The 25777-nt window shown below is 37.3% G+C and overlaps 1 protein-coding gene across 1 annotated transcript in view; it reads left to right on the top strand.

Moving 5' to 3' along the window:
* The window catches only part of PRXL2A (peroxiredoxin like 2A), a 441868-nt gene extending 418202 nt beyond the window's left edge, over nucleotides 1–23666 (top strand). Inside the window, exon 6 of the mRNA XM_044056873.1 lies at nucleotides 20605–23666. Coding sequence (XP_043912808.1) covers nucleotides 20605–20700 — 96 coding nt within the window. The 3' untranslated portion in view covers nucleotides 20701–23666. The remainder of the gene's footprint in view (nucleotides 1–20604) is intronic.
* Nucleotides 23667–25777: the final 2111 nt, after the last annotated feature.

The following is a 25777-nucleotide window of genomic DNA, read 5'->3' on the forward strand; positions in this document are numbered from 1 at the left end:
TCTCTCCCAGGAAATAAGCAAGAAAATAACTGAACACTCGAAAGGGCTAAAATCAGATGTTGAGAAGTTCTTCCCCAAACCTGAAGAAGAACACTATTGGATTTCAAATCCTTTTGAAGAATTATACCCTGGCAACTAAATTATCAGTTAGGAGAAAGAGAAGTCGATTGAACTTTCAACTGATACTACTATAAAAGTCGAATTCTACAGACAATTTCTTATTAACTTTTGGGCAAACATCAGCAGAGAATATGACCAGCTTTCTGACAAGGCCTTTAAGTTTATATTGCCATTTACAAGTACAGGACTGGTGGGGAGAGCTTTCTCTTCTTATATCTTTATTAAAAACAAATATTGTAATAAGCTGAATGCACTTCCAGATTAATGATTACACCTTGCATCAGTTTAACCCACTTTCAAAAAACTATGTGCCTCAAACCAAGCACAAGGATTGCACTGAATATATGTTGAAGTTAGTCTTTTAATTGTTTGTGTAGTTTGAAATGTTTAATTTTATGATGACTTTAACTTTATAATATATATAATATATATATATATATATATATATATATATATATATTATAATTTTGTTTGAGTTTTGTAAATAAAAGTATACAATATTAAATTATTTTATTATTTATTTAAAGTTATAACACATACTTTGGACATAAAAGCAACCATATAAATTACAAAAATATGAGGGGCACAAGTTAGGGAAATGGACTGTCAAGGGATACACAAGTCAGAAAAGGTTGGGAACTACTGCTGTAAATGAATTCAGTAGAACTTTCTAAATAGCCTTGCACCTCTTAGATGGAACAGATTAAAAACTAATAATGCAATTTGGCTATCCAAAGAGAGTAGCAAGCTAGAGAATAAGTGTGGAAAGAATGACAAAAATGTAAAATGCCACAATATCTCAAAACTCCAGAATGCTGCACATCCATACTGAAAAGCAAATAAAAATAAGACAAAAAAACTATACTATAACAATATTCAGAAAATATTAAACACAACCCTAATAAATTCTCATCACACTTTAAAGAAATCTTAATATCCTAGCCAAAAAATCAGTCCTGGTCCCTCTCCCAATAACTCACCACATGAAATTGCAACACAATTCAACTCTTATTTCAAACATAATATAGTGTTCCTTACCAAGGATTCCCCGGCATCTAATTCCAGCCCTGCCCAACAGCCACGTACCACAACATCCACTTTCACCTTCAGACCTGTGCCCACATCCTATATAAAACTACTCAGACCATGTTGTACTTTAGCTGATGACCTTCCACGCAAGTACCTTAAAATAGCAGCCAATAGCACTGCCTATCTTGTCTCAGTCCTTATAAATAGGTCAGTCCAGGAATCTCATGGTCCCTGTCTTTGGAAGAAATCCCACATTAATCCCCTCTACACAAAGGAGGAAATTCATTAGTCATTACCAACATTAGAACTGTAGCAATATTATTCCCCCTCTCCAAAATACTTGAAAATTGTATTCAAAAACAATTACTAGACTATTTTTTGCAGGAAGCCACACAGCAAAAGTTAGAAGAGCAGTACTAACACTGCACCTCTAACCTTTGTAGATACAGTCAATAAAGCTAAAGATAGCAGCAAACTAGTCTCCTCTGTATTTCTAGACTTGTGTAAAGCCTTCAACACAGTTTGTCATAGCAAACGTTTACTTCAGATGTCCCCCATCCTCCTGTGTAAAGCTACCTGTCCAATAGGTATGTCAGTAAAATGGCACTCCACCCTGTCTCCATACCTCCTGGTTACCACCAATGTACCACAAATCTCTGTCCTTGGTCTTCTGCTCTTTAACAGTCTCACTAACACCCTAAAGATATCCTTGCAGCAGACCTCCCTAATAAATAGAACCTATATGATGGAAGTACGGGGAATTTGGGGTTCTGATTTTGGACACAAACTATTGGAAATGTCACTTGAGTACCGGTTTGCTATATACTTTAAAAAGCTGTGAGGAGGGACATCCCCTGTAACTATAAGTATCTGTGGCTAGTTCTAGAGAAAACAAACAAGTAAGTGAACTTTACTGAAGGACTTAGCAGCTGCTGAGTGATGCAGTGAATTACAAGACTGTTATGTGGCCACTATACTTAACAGTTTCAACAGACTGCACCATACCAGCTTATTATGTCTACTAAAGCAGACTATATAAATATAGTCCGCACAAAACCATTCCAGAATTAAAATGAGGTGCATTATTTCACAAAAGTCACAGCTCAAGATAAAGATGGGCATTTTAACCTTGGACTTGTACCGCTATAACTGGACTCTTTGGCATTAAATATTACCAATGTTAAAAACTCCAGGTATTCCTGTGCCCCATACACTTCCTCTCAGATACAGAAATGAAAACCCTTCCTTTACTAAACAAGGGCTGTGGCAGTCAACCTGACTCCAGTGTTGAACTTCCAGCATCATTTAGAGCAAAAATTCCACATTTATACCAATTTTTCCTATATCTGCAACTGCATTCTGTCCCTGATGCTGTTTTTTTCAGTTCAGAAGAGATTTTCATTTCTGATTCAATAAGAATATATAAGATTGTTAGAAGGGAGGTTAGGTATATTTTTGCTTACAAAATCCCAGTACATCTAGGCTCTGCTTCTGCAGCTTGAATGAACCAAGTCAGCCTGTGGGTTGGGGAGACAAGATGTTCCCTCAAAATGTCAATCTTGATTCAAGCTTTTCTGAATTTCCCAATGAAACACCCCAGGAAACTGTTCTTAGATTAATAATGGGTGTGGGGATAGCTGCACGGATGTTACCTGAAAATGATTAAAAATCTATTTAATCACGTCAGAATCCATCCAGTATGTGGTTCTTTCTGAGCAATTCAGCATATTTTACTTGTTACAGCCACATGACTTAGTGAGCTGTGGTTTCTCAGGTGTAAATTCTTGCTGGTTTTGTAGTGAAGTCATTGTATCCTAAAATGCAACCAAAAATAGTCAGCCATTCTTCAGTAAGATAGGCGTTCTTTGATCTTTTCAGTTGGCTCCCTTGGTATTACTTTCTTATCGGAATCAAACAATGATTCAAAACCACAAGCTAAATCATGTTATGTAATTAATGTGTGAACATTCTTATAGCAGATTATTTACACAGATTTCACAGGTAGGTCTTCATATTAAAAGACATGCTGCAGGTGTATTCTGATACACTCTTGTTTTTCCATCTCCTTAGTCAATACGATTGGAAGTGGCTGTTTTATCATGTTGTTAAATAATCAGTTGTATTAATGTAGGCATTTGATTGCGATCCTGCAGTACACTGACTAGGATTGCTCCAGTTGTCTTGAATGAGCCTATTCGATAGCTCAAAACAATTTATACACAGAGCTGCACATCTGAACTGAATCAATCTCAGTGCTGCATCTACTGTATTTGACCAGACTAACTTTCTGCATCACAAGCCTGAACCTCAATACAGTGTGCATTTATGAAGATCCAGAGTTTTACAGTAAATGGGTTGGTCCAGTCCTGAAAAGGCAGGCACAAAACCCCACCTCATAAATACCGCACATTCTGAAGTGAGTTACATGGGATCTGCAGTAATAAGAATATCGTTTATACACACAAAAAATGGAAATAAGATGCAAGTAAAGTGCAAATGTTCGAGTGATTTCTTATGGGCAGACCTACCCCGGCTGTCCACTGTCACCTGCGAATGGCTCATTAACTAAGCCTATTTTACAACCTCATTGGCCTCATGCGCATCAAGACTGGGGTCTGTGCATTGGCTGTTTCTGGGCCCATTGAACAGTGTACGCCGAGTTAGTTTTTCCTGATCTTCTTAACGTACGGTAATTTTTATCATTTAAATTTAATATTTAAATTAATTTCTTAATTCATTTATTATTGGATATAGATGAGGGGTGAAACCTGGCACAAGAAAAGAGCTTAAGTGTTATACAGAAAGTGATCAATTACCAAGTAATTCTTAAGACACGTCTAACATATTTGTGCAAAACACTAACCAGGCAAGGTCTTTAGTTTCTCAGGGAGGAAAAAAAGTGAAAATACTGTGAGGAATGATGAAATATGTCTTTACATATGCAAGAGATAGACTGTCCCAATGTGTGGTGTGTAGTGCTGTCAAATGGCAGCATGAAACCTTCCCTACGTTTACGATATTTAGATATGAAACATGCTAATTATAAAAACAAGGAATATAGATTTTTCAAATGCTTAGCGGCAAATAAGAAAAAATTTAATTTTACATTGTACATCCTGTCAGCTAACAGATTGCGAAAACGCAGTTGAAGCTAGTTAATGTGTTAGGTACCATATTGCTAAATGTGGTAAAATCATACTATAGCTGTAAATCTAATATCTCCTGTATAAAAGATGCTGTTTGATGTATGCTTGGAGAAGAACATGTATGGAAAATGAACATTATCCCTCTTTCGAGCAATACAATAGCTCGAAGAATTGAAGCTGTGTGTGATGATGTTGAGATGACAGTAACAGGTAGAATTAAAAATAGTAAAATTTTCACTGTTCAAGTTGATAAAAACAGATATTGCTATTTTTGCTATTTTGCTGGTTATTGCAAGGTATTTGAAAGATAAAGTTGAACACCTTTTGCTTTGTCATCCTCTGTCAGAACGCACAAGAGATGAAGATATATTTAGTGTTATTGATTGCTCTTTCAAAGAAAAGGAGATTAAGTGTTCTAATTGTTGAGGTTTATGCACCAGTGGTGCCAAATCTGTTAGGTATTTAGTGTGGTCTTTGTGGTCTTGTCATGAAGGTAGCTCCCAATATAAGTTGGAGCCACTGCTGCATCCATAGACAAAGTCTGTCATGTAAGAACCTTCCTGATGAATTAAAACTCATTTTGGATGAAGCTGTGAAAGTTGTGTATTTTATAAAGTCAAAGTACACAAACTCAAAATTTTTCAAAGCTCTGTGTGAAGAGATGAAGTCATCATTCTACTCTGCTCCTTCATACAGAAGTAAGGTGGCTTTCTTATGGTAAAGTACTTACCCAGCTGTTTGAACTTGGACATTAAGTCCAGGAATTTTTTGAAGTCCATCCTTTACTCCTTGCTTTCAAGTTACACAACTGTAATTAGATACCAGCACTTGCGTATTTATCAGATATTTTCCAAATTGTAAACAAAATAAATTTGACACTTCAGAATGTCTCAATAATGATCTTCATTGTCTCAGACAAAATTGAATCTATGATTAAAAAATAGATTTTTGGAGGTAATGTCTTCAAAATGGGCCAATCTGAGCTGTTTGAAACACTGTATAATTTCTTATCCGAAAACAAGCTTTGTCTCTCCCAGGAAATGAGCAAGAAAATAACTGAACACTCGAAAGGGCTAAAATCAGATTTTGAGAAGTTCTTCCCCAAACCTGAAGAAGAACACTATTGGATTTCAAATCCTTTTGAAGAATTATACCCTGGCAACTAAATTATCAGTTAGGAGAAAGAGAAGTCGATTGAACTTTCAACTGATACTACTATAAAAGTCGAATTCTACAGACAATTTCTTATTAACTTTTGGGCAAACATCAGCAGAGAATATGACCAGCTTTCTGACAAGGCCTTTAAGTTTATATTGCCATTTACAAGTACAGGACTGGTGGGGAGAGCTTTCTCTTCTTATATCTTTATTAAAAACAAATATTGTAATAAGCTGAATGCACTTCCAGATTAATGATTACACCTTGCATCAGTTTAACCCACTTTCAAAAAACTATGTGCCTCAAACCAAGCACAAGGATTGCACTGAATATATGTTAAAGTTAGTCTTTTAATTGTTTGTGTAGTTTGAAATGTTTAATTTTATGATGACTTTAACTTTATAATATATATATATATATATATATATATATATATATATATATATATATATTATAATTTTGTTTGAGTTTTGTAAATAAAATTATACAATATTAAATTATTTTATTATTTATTTAAAGTTATAACACATACTTTGGACATAAAAGCAACCATATAAATTAAATATGAGGGGCACAATTTAGGGAAATGGACTGTCAAGGGATACACAAGTCAGAAAAGGTTGGGAACTACTGCTGTAAATGAATTCAGTAGAACTTTCTAAATAGCCTTGCACCTCTTAGATGGAACAGATTAAAAACTAATAATGCAATTTGGCTATCCAAAGAGAGTAGCAAGCTAGAGAATAAGTGTGGAAAGAATGACAAAAATGTAAAATGCCACAATATCTCAAAACTCCAGAATGCTGCACATCCATACTGAAAAGCAAATAAAAATAAGACAAAAAAACTATACTATAACAATATTCAGAAAATATTAAACACAACCCTAATAAATTCTCATCACACTTTAAAGAAATCTTAATATCCTAGCCAAAAAATCAGTCCTAGTCCCTCTCCCAATAACTCACCACATGAAATTGCAACACAATTCAACTCTTATTTCACAGATAATATAGTGTTCCTTACCAAGGATTCCCCGGCATCTAATTCCAGCCCTGCCCAACAGCCACGTACCACAACATCCACTTTCACCTTCAGACCTGTGCCCACATCTTATATAAAACTACTCGGACCATGTTGTACTTTAGCTGATGACCTTCCACGCAAGTACCTTAAAATAGCAGCCAATAGCACTGCCTATCTTGTCTCAGTCCTTATAAATAGGTCAGTCCAGGAATCTCATGGTCCCTGTCTTTGGAAGAAATCCCACATTAATCCCCTCTACACAAAGGAGGGAATTCATCAGTCATTACCAACATTAGAACTGTAGCAATATTATTCCCCCTCTCCAAAATACTTGAAAATTGTATTCAAAAACAATTACTAGACTATTTTTTGCAGGAAGCCACACAGCAAAAGTTAGAAGAGCAGTACTAACACTGCACCTCTAACCTTTGTAGATACAGTCAATAAAGCTAAACATAGCAGCAAACTAGTCTCCTCTGTATTTCTAGACTTGTGTAAAGCCTTCAACACAGTTTGTCATAGCAAACGTTTACTTCAGATGTCCCCCATCCTCCTGTGTTTCAAAAGCTACCTGTCCAATAGGTATGTCAGTAAAATGGCACTCCACCCTGTCTCCATACCTCCTGGTTACCACCAATGTACCACAAATCTCTGTCCTTGGTCTTCTGCTCTTTAACAGTCTCACTAACACCCTAAAGATATCCTTGCAGCAGACCTCCCTAATAAAATATGCAGGTGACTCCACATTCATTTGCACATCTGACTTGTCTCCAAAAAAAATTACTCATAAAGTTTTAATAGCCACTGAAACATAGCTTTGTAACACCCAATTCATACTCACCCCCCCCAAAAAAAAATATATACATTCGTTATCTTCCCAAATCCCTCTCTCATGAAAAAGCTAAATTTTAAGTCACTTCTCATAGCAAATTATTATGGATGATAGTGGATAATAATCTTAAGTATGACCTATGTATACAACATTGCATAAAAAAATCACCCAAAAATAGGGATGCTTTACAGAACCAAACACTTTCTCCCCAGTACAACTACAGCTATATTTGCTATTAGTTGCCTCCTCACCCAAGTACTTTATGGTTCTCCCATCCATGCTAACCTCCAGGCATCACAAAAATCAGAAATTGAACAATGCTGTAATACTATGGCACCTATAAAATTATCCAGCATTAGTCTGCTTGTCTGGCATTAAATACCAATCTACACAATTATGTTCCCACTTGGTCATTACAATTCCATGACCAAAAACTCATCTCTGTCGACAAAGCTATGAAATCTGCTGGGCATGGTCTCTACTTGTACCATATTGCTAAGGCCTGGAAGTCCTTATCTGTATCCATCTCTTCAGTACCCTCCCTCCCTCCAGTCCTTCAAAACCATTCTGAAAGACTTCCTAGCCAAAATCTGTCTCTGTTCTTACTCAAGAAACTACTAAACTACATCCTTAAATATGAACTTGTACCTATTCATTCATATACTTTTTACCCCTCCTTCACACACTTCCTTACTTTAATGAATTTCTCTCCCCAACTGTATTTCTAAAGATGCCGTAACCCTGTTTTTTTCATTCACTTCATATTACAGTTCCTCTTTTTATTATACTAACTTGCCTCTAATTTCTTTTTATCTAAATATTAAACCATTGTCATACAAGTTATATCTATTCTTAACCAGTATTTTCACATTGTCTAATTTTGTATGATTTGTTTAAGGTATAGATGTTTTTGCATTATTTTTGAAGATCCATTCAACAGCCTGGACATTTCAAACTCAAGGTGTTTGGATGTAGGGGATTATGACCAGTGGCTATTTCATCCCAGTTCTTTCTTTCTTACTCCCCTCGATCAAGAAAACTTCACAGTTTTCCATCCTCCCAATCAAAGGCAGTAGCACTAGAAATAAATAAGCTGCTAGACAATCGGGCATCCAGAAAGTCCCATCAGACCATAAGGTTCGGCAGTTTACTCAAGGTTCTTTTTGATGTCAAAGAAATACTGGGACTGACGGACAATTTTGGATTGCTGCCATCTGAACAAGTACATGAAGCAAATTAAATTCCGGATGGTCACTGTTCAGTCCATTCTTCCATTGCTGAAGAAGGATGATTGGATGTGCTCAACAAACCTTTAGGATGCATACTACTACATAAAAATAGACCAAAACGAAAAAAAGAAAAAACAGTAGTATTCAAAAAGCACAGGTAACCTTAAGTCCTAGAGCCAGCAATCCAGTCCAAAAGTCTTCCTTAACGCAAAATTTATTCTTAAAAAATAACAGCGTTTTCGCCACTTACACATAAGCAGCTTCATCAGAGTTACAAATGCAAGCAGTAGGTGCACCACTTTTATATACACAAAAGGTGTTACAACAGACGTCATTTCCTAGTATAAAAGCAAAAAGGTGTGTTCACAAAGTATTCTAAAGTCCTATACACATTATAAATGTATAAATGTAAAATATAGAACAATAACTAAATGTTAAAACTTCAAGGATACCAATAAATAACCAGTCTAATAACGCCAGTATTACCTACAAATATTAATACTAAAGTAAGAAAATATATATATGAATAAAAATAATATATATAAAATGTAAAATGCTAAAAAGCTGCACACGGGGGTGCAATAATGTCTATCTAAAATAGCTCCTAAGCTTTAAAACTGCTGAAATATTGCAGTTTTCGTTTAAACCAGGGGACCTAAAGGCATCTAACTTTAATTGCCATTCAAGTTCTCGATTTTCTAACATCAAAGAAAAAGGGCCTCCTCTAATACTAATAGGGACTTGGTCTATCCCCATAAATAAAAAGCTATGTCCAGGATTGTTGCTAATGTGTTTAGCTAACGCATTGTCATTATGGTTCTTTTTAATGGCATAGAAGTGTTGGTAAAACCTCTCTCGGGCCTTACGGTCCATCTTCCCTATGTAGAAGGCTGAACAACAATTGCACAACGCTATGTAAATAATGGATTTGGACTCGCAATTTAACTTGCAATGAATATAGTATTTTTTATCCCTAACAATGGAAGAATTACCAGATCTAACTACTTTACACCAGTTACAACAGCCACAAGCGGACATGCCCTTATGTCTGCTGAATTGTGTATAAGGTAAATTCCTTTGCAATAGTTCTTTCAAGGGCAGGGAGGATGTGCAGTAGTTTGGTTGACTTTCAGACAGAATGTCACCTTCTGAAGGAAATGTTTCTCAACCGAGGGTATCCTATCTCATTGATTGAAGAATTAGAAGTTGATATGAAAAGAAGGGTTGGTTTTTACAAACCCATTTTGAATCAAACTGGGACTTATATAAAGCCTACTATTGATAACAAGCACTGTTTCCCTGTCGGAGAGATAGGTGGTTTGGACACTGACTCCACAGACACTGTTACTAAACCACAGTTTGCTTTGAGTTTTATCACCACCTTTAATGTTAATTCTCAAACGATATGATCAATTAAACGAAAGAATTGGCATTTTATCTCTGAGAATGCCTTTTTGAGTGAAAAAATAGGGCCACCATGTGTCTTATATAAAAGGGCACACAATTTGAAAGAACACATTAGCAACAATCCTGGAGATAGCTTTGTATTTATGGGGATAGACCAAGTCCCTATTAGTATTAGAGGAGGCCCTTTTTCTTTGATGTTAGAAAATCGAGAACTTGAATGGCAATTAAAGTTAGATGCCTTTAGGTCCCCTGGTTTAAACGAAAACTGCAATATTTCAGCAGTTTTAAAGCTTAGGAGCTATTTTAGATAGACATTATTGCACCCCCGTGTGCAGTTTTTTAGCATTTTACATTTTATATATATTATTTTTATTCATATATATATTTTCTTACTTTAGTATTAATATTTGTAGGTAATACTGGCGTTATTAGACTGGTTATTTATTGGTATCCTTGAAGTTTTAACATTTAGTTATTTTTCTATATTTTACATTTATAATGTGTATAGGACTTTAGAATACTTTGTGAACACACCTTTTTGCTTTTATACTAGGAAATGACGTTTGTTGTAACACCTTTTGTGTATATAAAAGTGGTGCACCTACTGCTTGCATTTGTAACTCTGATGAAGCTGCTTATGTGTAAGTGGCGAAAACACTGTTATTTTTTAAGAATAAATTTTGCGTTAAGGAAGACTTTTGGACTGGATTGCTGGCTCTAGGACTTAAGGTTACCTGTGCTTTTTGAATACATAAAAATAGACAGGCACTCCAGAAGGTTTCCTCCACTTTCAGCTGGCAGCCAGTCATTTCTAGTGCACAGCTGTACCCTTTGGTCTCATAACACCCCCTGGTGTTCATAAAGTGTATGGCAGTGGTTGCAGCTCATCTCAGGTTGCAGGGGTTCCAGGTGTTCCCATACCTGCATGACTGTCTCATAACTGCCCCACTAGGAATCTTCTCCTCTGAGCCAGGGACTCCTTGTCCAGGCTTTGCTCAAAACAAGGACTAACTGTAAATACAGCTAAATCCAATCTTCAAGCTGTCCATACTATAGAATTCAGTGGAGCTCAGTTGGTCAGAAAGTTACAAGTAGCCAAGCTTCCTGATTCCTGGATTTCCACACTTCACAGACAGAAAATAGCAATTCTTACCAAAAGCAAAATTAATCCTACTTCATATTGGCTCAATGGCAGCTGCCTTCCATTTGATTATTCTTGCCAGATACCACATGAGGGTGCTCTAAGGGGACCCTATCAGCACAGTGGTCAATCACACATCAGCCCATGAGTTTTCAAGTCTCTGTTACAAAAGCATACAATACTTGTATTTACTTGTGGCTAGAGTCACTTTTTCTGATAGAGAACAGGTTGAGCAGGTGCGCCGTCCTCCCTAAGGAGTGGTCCCTCAGACTTACTGTGATAAATTGAATTTTCAATTGCTGAGGCCAACCACACTACAATCTCTTTGCCTGTCCTCACAACACCATGTACAGAAGATTTTTTTTCCCCTAATCCCCTTGGAGGGAGAATTGCTGAGGGATGTTTGACTCAAGACTTGACTTGAGGTCATTTTATCTTGAGACCCTGCTTAAGACTGTCTAAAATGCAGAAATCTATAAGCAGTAGTTTTCACCTGTAATCCAAGCTAGCCCTAAAACTGATGAGATGGAAACAAGTTTAGTGTATGAACATTTCTGTTCAGTTTTGCCTTCAAAATTCACTTAACCCACTCATAAATAAACAAATCTGGTGCTGCAAATATGTTGATGATAAGGAGAAATCACACGTGTGATTGTCTGTTAATACTCATCACATAATTTGCTTCTGCAATATCAGGCATGCTAGTCTAATATAGCTGGTCTTGTGGGATGTTTTATAACTGACATTGAACAAGCAACATTGCAACACTGATTGTACCATCACACAGGGGAACATTGTTTTCTTTCTAAACTAACCAGAGTGTGGTTGATGTTGGGAACTGGATGCCATTGTCTTGCAAGTAATCAAGACTGCCCTACAAGGTGGGCATTATCTGTAAATAAAAGACCACCACAAGCAGAGGGGCTCTCTACCCCTAAAAAGTCCCTTAGTTTGCTTATTGCTCACCCAGAATGCCATTATTGTGTTTAATAAATGACCTCTGTTTGTTTGTTTGCTTTTTACATTTTTGAGAGTTACTATTGTATGGTTTTGTGATTTTAAAGGATGTTTGCTTCTTTCGTTTTTAGAAAAAAATTGCCATTCGTTGCCTTGTTTATAGTGCTTTGCACTTTTAGAAATGTTCAGGATAGTGAATATGCTTGTCTCCAAATCTACATAACTATTTCTTTCTGAGGGGTATCTGCCTGTGTTAGTGGATTTGTGTGCGAGTATTTTTGAGTCTCTGTGTATGAATGTGGGCTCGTGCATGTGTGAGAAGCCGAGTATTTTTGTGATTGTGGCTCTTTGGTGTGTGTGAGCCTGTGGCTGCGTGTGTGCTTGTAAGTATTTTGGAAAGCGTTTGACATTGTAGTACTTTGGCTGAAGCTGTGACATTCTGCTAAGCATTGTGTCACTATAATGCTAGCCTGTGGTAATAAGTTGTGAAGTATCCATACTCTAGTTCTGTTAGTGGAACTTGGGTGAGGATTCTAACTAGAGCTGTGACATTTTGTATTGCACTTTATAGCAAAGAAGAGTAACATACAAACAAGAAATTAGTTGTACTTGTACATTGTTTGGCAACACTGTAACTGCAGGCATTTTTTTTTTTTTTGCTTTCAATTGCTGTGGTTTGACAACAGTTTTTACAGCTATAAAATAGATGGATTTCCGGGGTTCAGTGCAAGGACCTCTCCTGTTTGGCATTTACTTCTCTGAAGTAAAAGCCACACCAAAGGGCTCTGGCAGATTGTTTGCAAATGACTGGAAACTAGGAGCAGTCGCTGAATCTCCAAATTACCTAGCCATCTGTAGGAAGGTTTGTACCAAGTAAATAACTGGTGTAAAAATCATGGAATTAAACTAAATGCCAGAAAAATACATTGTTGCATCTTTTGTAAAGTCATCTACCCTGGGGTAGACTACTACATTGACAGTATACTCCTAATAGTTAGCCTAGCTGTTCAGGATTTGGGAACATATGTGGACAGTGACCTAACTTGTGACCAATGTGTGTCCATTGTCATAAGAAAGCCCTTCTGTATTGTGCAGCTTGTAAACAAAGGAATTGTATCTAGAGATGTCATAGTCCCCTTCACTTAGCTCTTATAAGGCCATTCATTGAATATAATGCCACCCTTTGGCATGTATCTGGTCAGACACAGGCAACTACTGGAATGTCCACAGAGATACCTTACTAAAAGGATATGAGGTCTAAACAATATGGTCTATGTGGACTGAGTGAAAGCCCTGTCACTATACTCTCCCTTACAGATTGCGGAGAGGTGATGTGTCTGGCATACAAGACATCCTGAGACCTAATACTGATGGATTTACTGCACAGCAGCAAGTCAGATGGCAGCAGAAATAGTCTAGGGCTTTAAGCCTCTACTGCAACATCAACAGACACACTACATGCATCTGGAGTGTTTTCCCCGGGTTTCTGCTGAAAATTGGCTCATTCCGAGCTGGACTTTGCTGGTAAAATAAATGTTAAATAAATAACAGATCGGTTTGGAGGGACAGGTATATCTTGCAGAGGATGCATCTGCTCTGGAACATCCATGTAAAACAAAGCTCATCCCTGTTCATATTCACAGCTTAGACCTATGGATGGGTAAAATAAATTTCACCCCAAGACTGCCCCCTGTACTACTAATGGACAAGAGGCAGCTTGTAAATGCATTATCCCATGTACTGGTCCCTTCAAATTACCTGTATTATGATTGCAGTTATTCTTTCTTGGGGTGATAACTATTAACCATGGGATGGATAAAGCCAGTCTAACACTAAACAGAATAAGTTAATTCAAGCAACAGAAGGGAAATTGGCTAGGTTTAAAACCCCACAGCATGTGATATCTGTTTGACAGCTATCAGTATAGCTAACAAACAGTGGTATATGACAGCCTGGACATTTCAAACTTTTCAAGGTGATTTGTTTAAGGTATAGATGTTTTGCATTATTTTGAAGATCCATTCAACAGCCTGGACATTTCAAACTCAAGGTGTTTGGATGCAGGGGATTATGACCAGTGGCTATTTCATCCCAGTTCTTTCTTTCTTACTCCCCTCGATCAAGAAAACTTCCCAGTTTTCCATCCTCCCAATCAAAGGCAGTAGCACTAGAAATAAATAAGCTGCTAGACAATCGGGCATCCAGAAAGTCCCATCAGACCATAAGGTTCGGCAGTTTACTCAAGGTTCTTTTTGATGTCAAAGAAATACTGGGACTGATGGACAATTTTGGATTGCTGCCATCTGAACAAGTACATGAAGCAAATTAAATTCCGGATGGTCACTGTTCAGTCCATTCTTCCATTGCTGAAGAAGGATGATTGGATGTGCTTAACAAACCTTTAGGATGCATACTACTACATAAAAATAGACCAAAACGAAAAAAAGAAAAAACAGTAGTATTCAAAAAGCACAGGTAACCTTAAGTCCTAGAGCCAGCAATCCAGTCCAAAAGTCTTCCTTAACGCAAAATTTATTCTTAAAAAATAACAGCGTTTTCGCCACTTACACATAAGCAGCTTCATCAGAGTTACAAATGCAAGCAGTAGGTGCACCACTTTTATATACACAAAAGGTGTTACAACAGACGTCATTTCCTAGTATAAAAGCAAAAAGGTGTGTTCACAAAGTATTCTAAAGTCTTATACACATTATAAATGTATAAATGTAAAATATAGAACAATAACTAAATGTTAAAACTTCAAGGATACCAATAAATAACCAGTCTAATAACGCCAGTATTACCTACAAATATTAATACTAAAGTAAGAAAATATATATATGAATAAAAATAATATATATAAAATGTAAAATGCTAAAAAGCTGCACACGGGGGTGCAATAATGTCTATCTAAAATAGCTCCTAAGCTTTAAAACTGATGAAATATTGCAGTTTTCTTTTAAACCAGGGGACCTAAAGGCATCTAACTTTAATTGCCATTCAAGTTCTCGATTTTCTAACATCAAAGAAAAAGGGCCTCCTCTAATACTAATAGGGACTTGGTCTATCCCCATAAATACAAAGCTATGTCCAGGATTGTTGCTAATGTGTTTAGCTAACGCATTGTCATTATGGTTCTTTTTAATGGCATAGAAGTGTTGGTAAAACCTCTCTCGGGCCTTATGGTCCATCTTCCCTATGTAGAAGGCTGAACAACAATTGCACAACGCTATGTAAATAATGGATTTGGACTCGCAATTTAACTTGCAATGAATATAGTATTTTTTATCCCTAACAATGGAAGAATTACCAGATCTAACTACTTTACACCAGTTACAACAGCCACAAGCGGACATGCCCTTATGTCTGCTGAATTGTGTATAAGGTAAATTCCTTTGCAATAGTTCTTTCAAGGGCAGGGAGGATGTGCAGTAGTTTGGTTGACTTTCAGACAGAATGTCACCTTCTGAAGGAAATGTTTCTCAACCGAGGGTATCCTATCTCATTGATTGAAGAATTAGAAGTTGATATGAAAAGAAGGGTTGGTTTTTACAAACCCATTTTGAATCAAACTGGGACTTATATAAAGCCTACTATTGATAACAAGCACTGTTTCCCTGTTGGAGAGATAGGTGGTTTGGACACTGACTCCACAGACACTGTTACTAAACCACAGTTTGCTTTGAGTTTTATCACCACCTTTAATGTTAATTCTCAAGCGATATGATCAATTAAACAAAAGAATTGGCATTTTATCTCTGAGAATGCCTTTTTGAGTGAAAAAATAGGGCCACCGCGTGTCGTATATAAAAGGGCACACAATTTGAAAGAACTATTGCAAAGGAACATTAGCAACAATCCTGGACATAGCTTTGTATTTATGGGGATAGACCAAGTCCCTATTAGTATTAGAGGAGGCCCTTTTTCTTTGATATTAGAAAATCGAGAACTTGAATGGCAATTAAAGTTAGATGCCTTTAGGTCCCCTGGTTTAAACGAAAACTGCAATATTTCAGCAGTTTTAAAGCTTAGGAGCTATTTTAGATAGACATTATTGCACCCCCGTGTGCAGCTTTTTAGCATTTTACATTTTATATATATTATTTTTATTCATATATATATTTTCTTACTTTAGTATTAATATTTGTAGGTAATACTGGCGTTATTAGACTGGTTATTTATTGGTATCCGAAGTTTTAACATTTAGTTATTGTTCTATATTTTACATTTATAATGTGTATAGGACTTTAGAATACTCTTTGAACACACCTTTTTGCTTTTATACTAGGAAATGACGTTTGTTGTAACACCTTTTGTGTATATAAAAGTGGTGCACCTACTGCTTGCATTTGTAACTCTGATGAAGCTGCTTATGTGTAAGTGGCGAAAACGCTGTTATTTTTTAAGAATAAATTTTGTGTTAAGGAAGACTTTTGGACTGGATTGTTGGCTCTAGGACTTAAGGTTACCTGTGCTTTTTGAATACATAAAAATAGACAGACACTCCAGAAGGTTTCCTCCACTTTCAGCTGGCAGCCAGTCATTTCTAGTGCACAGCTGTACCCTTTGGTCTCATAACACTCCCTGGTGTTCATAAAGTGTATGGCAGTGGTTGCAGCTCATCTCAGGTTGCAGGGGTTCCAGGTGTTCCCATACCTGCATGACTGTCTCATAACTGCCCCACTAGGAATCTTCTCCTCTGAGCCAGGGACTCCTTGTCCAGGCTTTGCTCAAAACAAGGACTAACTGTAAATACAGCTAAATCCAATCTTCAAGCTGTCCATACTATAGAATTCAGTGGAGCTCAGTTGGTCAGAAATTTACAAGTAGCCAAGCTTCCTGATTCCTGGATTTCCACACTTCACAGACAGAAAATAGCAATTCTTACCAAAAGCAAAATTAATCCTACTTCATATTGGCTCAATGGCAGCTGCCTTCCATTTGATTATTCTTGCCAGATACCACATGAGGGTGCTCTAAGGGGACCCTATCAGCACAGTGGTCAATCACACATCAGCCCATGAGTTTTCAAGTCTCTGTTACAAAAACATACAATACTTGTATTTACTTGTGGCTAGAGTCACTTTTTATGATAGAGAACAGGTTGAGCAGGTGCGCCGTCCTCCCTAAGGAGTGGTCCCTCAGACTTACTGTGATAAATTGAATTTTCAATTGCTGAGGCCAACCACACTACATTCTCTTTGCCTGTCCTCACAACACCATGTACAGCAGATTTTTTTCCCCTAATCCCCTTGGAGGGAGAATTGCTGAGGGATGTTTTGACTCGCACTTGACTTGAGGTCATTTTATCTTGAGACCCCTGCTTAAGACTGTCTAAAATGCAGAAATCTATAAGCAGTAGTTTTCACCTGTAATCCAAGCTAGCCCTAAAACTGATGAGATGGAAACAAGTTTAGTGTATGAACATTTCTGTTCAGTTTTGCCTTCAAAATTCACTTAACCCACTCATAAATAAACAAATCTGGTGCTGCAAATATGTTGATGATAAGGAGAAATCACACGTGTGATCGTCTGTTAATACTCATCACATAATTTGCTTCTGCAATATCAGGCATGCTAGTCTAATATAGCTGGTCTTGTGGGATGTTTTATAACTGACATTGAACAAGCAACATTGCAACACTGATTGTACCATCACACAGGGGAACATTGTTTTCTTGCTAAACTAACCAGAGTGTGGTTGATGTTGGGAACTGGATGCCATTGTCTTGCAAGTAATCAAGACTGCCCTACAAGGTGGGCATTATCTGTAAATAAAAGACCACCACAAGCAGAGGGGCTCTCTACCCCTAAAAAGTCCCTTAGTTTGCTTATTGCTCACCCAGAATGCCATTATTGTGTTTAATAAATTACCTCTATGTTTGTTTGTTTGCTTTTTACATTTTTGAGAGTTACTATTGTATGGTTTTGTGATTTTAAAGGATGTTTGCTTCTTTCGTTTTTAGAAAAAAATTGCCATTCGTTGCCTTGTTTATAGTGCTTTGCACTTTTAGAAATGTTCAGGATAGTAAATATGTTTGTCTCCAAATCTACATAACTATTTCTTTCTGAGGGGTATCTGCCTGTGTTAGTGGATTTGTGTGTGAGTATTTTTGAGTCTCTGTGTATGAATGTGGGCTCGTGCATGTGTGAGAAGCCGAGTGTTTTTGTGATTGTGGCTCTTTGGTGTGTGTGAGCCTGTGGCTGCGTGTGTGCTTGTAAGTATTTTGGAAAGCGTTTGACATTGTAGTACTTTGGCTGAAGCTGTGACATTCTGCTAAGCATTGTGTCACTATAATGCTAGCCTGTGGTAATAAGTTGTGAAGTATCCATACTCTAGTTCTGTTAGTGGAACTTGGGTGAGGATTCTAACTAGAGCTGTGACATTTTGTATTGCACTTTATAGCAAAGAAGAGTAAATTACAAACAAGAAATTAGTTGTACTTGTACATTGTTTGGCAACACTGTAACTGCAGGCATTTTTTTTTTTTTTGCTTTCAATTGCTGTGGTTTGACAACAATTTTTACAGCTATAAAATAGATGGATTTCCGGGGTTCAGTGCAGGGACCTCTCCTGTTTGGCATTTACTTTTCTGAAGTAAAAGCCACACCAAAGGGCTCTGGCAGATTGTTTGCAAATGACTGGAAACTAGGAGCAGTCGCTGAATCTCCAAATTACCTAGCCATCTGTAGGAAGGTTTGTACCAAGTAAATAACTGGTGTAAAAATCATGGAATTAAACTAAATGCCAGAAAAATACATTGTTGCATCTTTTGTAAAGTCATCTACCCTGGGGTAGACTACTACATTGACAGTATACTCCTAATAGTTAGCCTAGCTGTTCAGGATTTGGGAACATATGTGGACAGTGACCTAACTTGTGACCAATGTGTGTCCATTGTCATAAGAAAGCCCTTCTGTATTGTGCAGCTTGTAAACAAAGGGATTGTATCTAGAGATGTCATAGTCCCCTTCACTTAGCTCTTATAAGGCCATTCATTGAATATAATGCCACCTTTTGGCATGTATCTGGTCAGACACAGGCAACTACTGGAATGTCCACAGAGATTCCTTACTAAAAGGATATGAGGTCTAAACAATATGGTCTATGTGGACTGAGTTAAAGCCCTGTCACTATACTCTCCCTTACAGATTGCGGAGAGGTGATGTGTCTGGCAAACAAGACATCCTGAGACCTAATACTGATGGATTTACTGCACAGCAGCAAGTCAGATGGCAGCAGAAATAGTCTAGGGCTTTAAGCCTCTACTGCAACATCAACAGACACACTACATGCATCTGGAGTGTTTTCCCCGGGTTTCTGCTGAAAATTGGCTCATTCCGAGCTGGACTTTGCTGGTAAATAAATGTTAAATAAATAACAGATCGGTTTGGAGGGGCAGGTATATCTTGCAGAGGATGTATCTGCTCTGGAACAGACTCCCCATCCATGTAAAACAAAGCTCATCCCTGTTCATATTCACAGCTTAGACCTATGGATGGGTAAAATAAATTTCACCCCAAGACTGCCCCCTGTACTACTAATGGACAAGAGGCAGCTTGTAAATGCATTATCCCATGTACTGGTCCCTTCAAATTACCTGTATTATGATTGCAGTTATTCTTTCTTGGGGTGATCACTATTAACCATGGGATGGATAAAGCCAGTCTAACACTAAACAGAATAAGTTAATTCAAGCAACAGAAGGGACATTGGCTAGGTTTAAAACCCCACAGCATGTGATATCTGTTTGACAGCTATCAGTATAGCTAACAAACAGTGGTATATGACAGGCACCTTTTAAAGTAAATAATGGGGCTAACCTGGTAAATAAATAAGAAATAAAAGTGAAAGCATGACAGCTTTAGCCTGTAGTTCAGTAACAGTATTACACCGGTAGTAACAAACTTTACAATGGTATGATTTCATTTTTAAAGTATGTGCTTTATCCTTCCTTCCTTCTTCAGTGTTTCTAAAGTTTGACCAATCAATATTTAACATTTTGTTTGGTTGTTTACTAATAATGTCAGAAATAGTTCTCTCATAGCTCTACTGCAGTGGTATGGTAAGTACATTACACAGCTGTACTGTTGACACCTCCCAAAAAGACTGCACAGAACAACATTTCAAATGCACGGGAAGGCTGCTGTCTTCATTTGTCCTTGCATCACACCTGTATGTTTTCCTAGTACTGCAGCAGCCCTGTAATACACATCAGCAGTCAGCATTCACAAACACTTTTTAAGCTGGTTTCCTAAACTACATCAGAAGAAATTTAGACATTATCTTAATTGAACTTTACCTTACTTAAACTATGTATAGTGATATTCGTACATATATACTGCCTTCAGAAATACTTCTCCTCAGTTAAGCATGGTCATTGGGTTTTTTCTAATTTCTATTTATAACAAAAAAGTAAAAGTATGCAATGTACCCTGTAGCCTTTAGCAGCAGTTTTGTTTTTAAGTTTCAGTACTTTCTGGTTTATGGATTGCAGAAATTAACATCACATGCTTTAGCAACCTGCAAAAGTAATATGCTGTGTTTTTTATTTTCAGGGCATTCTGCTAGAACACCATGAGAAGGAATTTGGGGATAAAGTTAATAACACAGCTGTTTTGGAGGCTGCAAAAAGAATCAGAGCACAGCCTTAACTAATGTGAAAAGAATTATATCAGAAAATAAGTCAACAATAGAAAAATATTTCCAGCATGTGTTTGTCTGTCTCACCCTAAAAAAGTATTATTTTGCAGTATAGGTTTTAGTTTGCAAGTCACTCAAAAGTTCTTAGTTGTTTTCACTGTAGTAAGTACTAAATGTATGTAAAACTTAACATGTGAGTAAGTATTTCTGTAAATGTTGTGGTGGTCTGCGAGAGCTGTAATTTTTCTTCAGCTGAACTGTTCTGCATCAGTGCCTGAGCTTAACTGTTGCTTATGCATGGAGGTGCTTTTCAAGGTTGTCATCTGTAGCTAATTTCCAGTATGTTTCATCTGGCAGTATACAGAATGTGTTCACCACAAGACAGCTGCAGGTAATTTTTAATATATAAAATAGAAGTGCAGACCTAAAAATATCAGTGTATAGCTGTTAGGATTGTAATGGCAGGGGAAAGAACGTTAAAAGTAGTACACTGACTACATTGTGTTTTTCAATGAAAAACTAACTGGGCATTTTGTATTAAAGACTAGTATTTTCCCATTACCACTTGTGTAATCTGAAGCTTTCTACTTCACTTTGATCCCATTACTGTCACTAAAATGAAAAGTAATAGAGAATGTTGTACCCAGTTAAGAGGTATTCAGAGAAGGGTGATTTCAAATTAAAATCAGATAGAGCAAAGGTATTGTTAACGACAGCACATTATTAAATCTTAAGTGTGACTAGTCAGATTCACAGAAAAGAGTTATGGCATTTCTTTTAAATTATTCAGATAAGCCTACTTCTTTTCCTTTTAGAAGTGACATAGGAATGTTTGATTAAACAACTTGCTTACAGTCACATGGTATGCAAATCGAGAATAATGGAATCCCATGTAGGGTTTCACCATGGCCATGATAAGTGTCCATGAGGATCATTTCATTGGCATAACACATGCAGGGGGTACAATTGAGGTTAATGAGAAATGCATTCAGAAATAATATAAATAACAGTAGTCCATATACTGACCCTTGAGTCATCATTTTTCTTGACTGCTTTGTCTAGCATTTAGGTAACCCTTTCCTTGACTTTGGTCCAGGTCATGAGCCCTGAGGTGTACCTCTTTATTGATTCTTTTGTCTGGGTGTTAGCTTTGAGGTTCCCCTGTCTTGATGGTTTGGCCCAGGTGCTGAGCCTTGATGAACCTCTTTCATTATTGGTTGGCATAGGTGCTGAGTCTTGAGAAACAACTTTCTTTACTACTTGGCACATGTGCTGAGCTTTGAGGAGCTCCTTTTTTATTGTTGGCACAAGTGCTTAGCCTTGAGGAACCCCTTTCTTTTCTGTTTGGCACAAGTGCTGAGTCTTGAAGAACCCCTTTCTTTACTGTTTGGCACAGGTGCTGAGCCTTGAGGAGTCCTTTTCTTTACCGTTTTCCACAGCCTTGAAGTATTCCTTTCTTGATGGGGAAGACCAGCTTTGCTGTTTATTAAAGCTCTCTGATTACTCTGTTCAGAATGCTGAAGAGGTAGCTCAGCACATTGTTCATTGGTTACACATTTTGAGACCAGGCAGATGTTATGTTTATCTGCTTAATTAAATGCTTTGGTTATGTCTAGGAGAATGACCCCCTTTTAACTCTTCTTTGTCTATAACTTGTCATGTCATGATAGTAGTGAGCAACTACTATGTCCTTTTCTAAAGTCTTTGTCACTTAACTAGATTTAGGCATCAACATGATTATTGACATGGCAGAGATTTCTCAAGAATTTTGGACAACAGCGAACGTCAATCGGATAGGCCCTGAAGGCATGTGCTCTGCTATATAGCTCTTTGGGTGCTAAATTTATAATGCTAGCAATTTGTGTCTTTCATTTTAAGTGTCTGATGAAAGAGAGCCTTGCTGCAATAAATGGTCATGACTGATGAATTTAGATCACATTCTCACTGACCTTGCTTGACCATAATGAGGCATATTTTTATTTATTCACACTGTAGATTGTTATTCATGTGAGTTTAAAGTCAGTGGAAAACAAACAAGCCTTCTGCTGTTTATCCAGTGTTCTGTCCTTGTACAATGACTGCCCTGGCTATGGAAAGTAACAAAATGTTGTTGCGGTATTAGGTTCTACTACCTGCTGCACACTTAATTTTACATTTGAGTAGTTTCCTATTTTAGTCTTCAAGTCAAATTGTTAATCTCCTTCTAGAAACTTTTGAGTTTTCCAAGTATCTAATGAGAAGCAAAAAGTCTAGCTAGGTTCATAGGTGAATACTAGGCTAGGGAGTACTGGGGCCTTTGTAAGCCCAGCCATGCACCCCATGCCGCTGATAAATTCTGCTATGCTTGGTAGTGTAAGTAGTTAAGAGGTAACGAACAAGACGTGGGTTTTATGTAGAAGTAATCCTGCAACCATCTCACTTTGCAGAAAAAGCTGATGCTCATTAAGAAAAGAAGCAGTAGAACTTTATGATGTTAGTATACTTTGGGGTTGGTGTTCTGGACAAAGAAATTGTAACCCACAGTACTTGGTTATTCATTTATGAAGTTTGAGACATTCTAAGCAGGCTGTTCCATGCTTTGTCATTTACCTATAAGCATTGAGATAGTGCACACACAATACTGTGTTTGGTCATTCATTGATGAGGGTTGATATATACTAGAAAACTGTTACGAAATGTTTACTTTCAGAATGGACTCTACAGTAGTAATTTATAGTATAGTATTTTCATAAATGGCTAAAAAAAGTTGCTTAAAACACTTTATTATATTTTTTGTCATTAATGTATTCAATTGTTTGTTTTGTCACTCAGCAGCAGACTAGGAACCTGTTGCATTAATGAAAGTCTGAGTCTAAAATCCCATGAGTCAGACTGGATATCTGCAACTGTACACCATTGTGGTGCTGGATGGCAAGACTTCTAGAAGATCTCTTAAAATGACCCTGGAATAAACTTTCTTTCTGCTTTTTGTCTGCAATTCATTTTTTTTTCTTTTATTGTATGTTATCTGTCTTTGCTTGATATCAGACTGTGATCCTGAGCAACTCACGCTACATTCAGATGTTGTGATTGTGAAAAGTACAATAATAAAATGAATGAATACAGCTTGGTTTTGCGATTAAGGTAGTAAAGATGGCTGTTGTGAGAAATGTGTTTCCATAAGACGATGAAGGCCTGTGAGAAGTATAAAGTGGAAAATGATGAAAAAAATGCTTCCAGCTAATGAAAAAACTTACTGACGTAGATTAAAATAGATAAGAGAAACGCTTGTTTATTTTGTTTTTATGGCTGGTCTTCCTGGTAACCTTGTTGACACTATTGACGAATTAGTTCTCCAAGCATCCTGTAAAGTAGTCTGTAGCTTATTTATGGGGGTGCATGTACCTTGTTGTCATAACAGAAGGTTGCATGTTAATGATCTAGAAGGTGACACCCTGTAGTGGGTTATATTCTTCTTGAGCGTAGTACTCCCCAGGCTGGTGTTTATTCTTTTGGTGATTATTTTTTGTCTCTGTACATTATATGACTGAAGTACATCTGCTGTCTTCAAGCATTTCCAGGCAGATGATCCCAGTTTGTCTCCCTAGCTGTACGTCTCATTCATAGATATACTTTTATAATCAGTACTTCTTTCTCAATCAGGTCAAATCAGACCTGTAATGTCCCTGGTCATTTTATAATGTTTAATCAATTTCATTTTAAGAATTGCACTTATTTCTTCTTCTTAGAAGTAGTTGGTTGCTGCACATCCATTCAAACTTGTATGTGGAAAACGTAATTCTCTGGTAATTGTACCATCAGTTTCATAAAATGTTGATAAAAATCAGTAATAATGTTAGCTGAAGGTCCATATATTCTGACAGTGTTGTAGCAAATGGGTGATCAGTATGAAGTACTGTCCACAGTGACCTCTACAGTGCTGTCTCCATGATCAGTGTTTTCAACCCCCTTGCTTTTAAGATTTTTCTTTAAATAAATGGCATGCCATTTATCCATTTTTTTCTTTCTTTTATTTCCGTTACGATGCACCCCTGCATTGTTGGCTACATAATGGTAAGCCTTTATAGCACTTAGTGGCAGATAAGATCGTTTACCGATTGGTTATCACTGTAACTGTTGCTTCTAATCAAGTTCCTGATACGTTACTGATTTGGCTTTAAATAGGTAAACGATAGAGTTTTACGAAGCACTAAGCCCCGTCTGCGTACTTTAGCTAAGCACACTACATTCCACGACACATGGAGACTGCAGCATCTGCCATGAAAAACAGTTATGACCGAGTCAGGCAGGGAGTGGGACCTGTTTTACTGCCTATCAACCAGAAACTCTTTCAGAAATAAAGGATTCCAAAGGCAAGAACTCATTTTGTCAAAAATGTGACTGTAGATCTCACAAAAGTTTCATCACTTTGAGGACTAAAACGAGCAGTAATCAGCCTGGCACTTAGAAACTTCCCAGTCTATATTAGCCTCTTCCCTTTATCTATAATGCTTGTCACTTAAGGACCCCACTCCAGTTCTGTTTAGCTGCAAGCTACAGTCAGATCACACTGTTAACACAACCTGGGGCCCACATTTTTTTTTCAAAATTGGGAGGGCAGGTGCTGTCATGTTTGAATTCTATTGTGTTGTGCTTTCCAAGTCGGTCCATTTCATTTTGATGTTTCTGGTTAGACTTTCTCTGCATGTTTGCACAGTTTGGTAAAGGCAGATTTCCTTCCAGCCTCTTCTTCCTTTGGTACTGTCTGTTTTCACTTCGTTGCAGTTAGTTTTGTGAGGGAAAAGAAGCAAAATTCATTGTTTAAGAAGTGCAAATGTGAGGCAAAGATTCTGTCCATTACCCAGGATACAGCAACTGGCCAGCTTCACAAAGCTCCAGCTCCCGCCCACACCATCACTCTGACTGCTGATTAGCTAACCCCTTGGAGGAAAATCGGTAGTCAGAGTTTAGACAACTTTAGTACTCTTGCTACCTCAAGAAGCAGCAGCTGTGAGACTTTACAGCAGCAGCAAGTGGCTTCAAGCATCATTTCTTGTAGATAGCTCCCCGTTGGGGAACCCTTCCACACAAATTGTTGACCTTTTAAGA

This window comes from Protopterus annectens, chromosome 14.part0 (assembly GCF_019279795.1).
Source record: "Protopterus annectens isolate FY-2018-M chromosome 14.part0, PAN1.0, whole genome shotgun sequence".
In the NCBI taxonomy this organism is placed as follows: Eukaryota; Metazoa; Chordata; order Ceratodontiformes; family Protopteridae; genus Protopterus; species Protopterus annectens.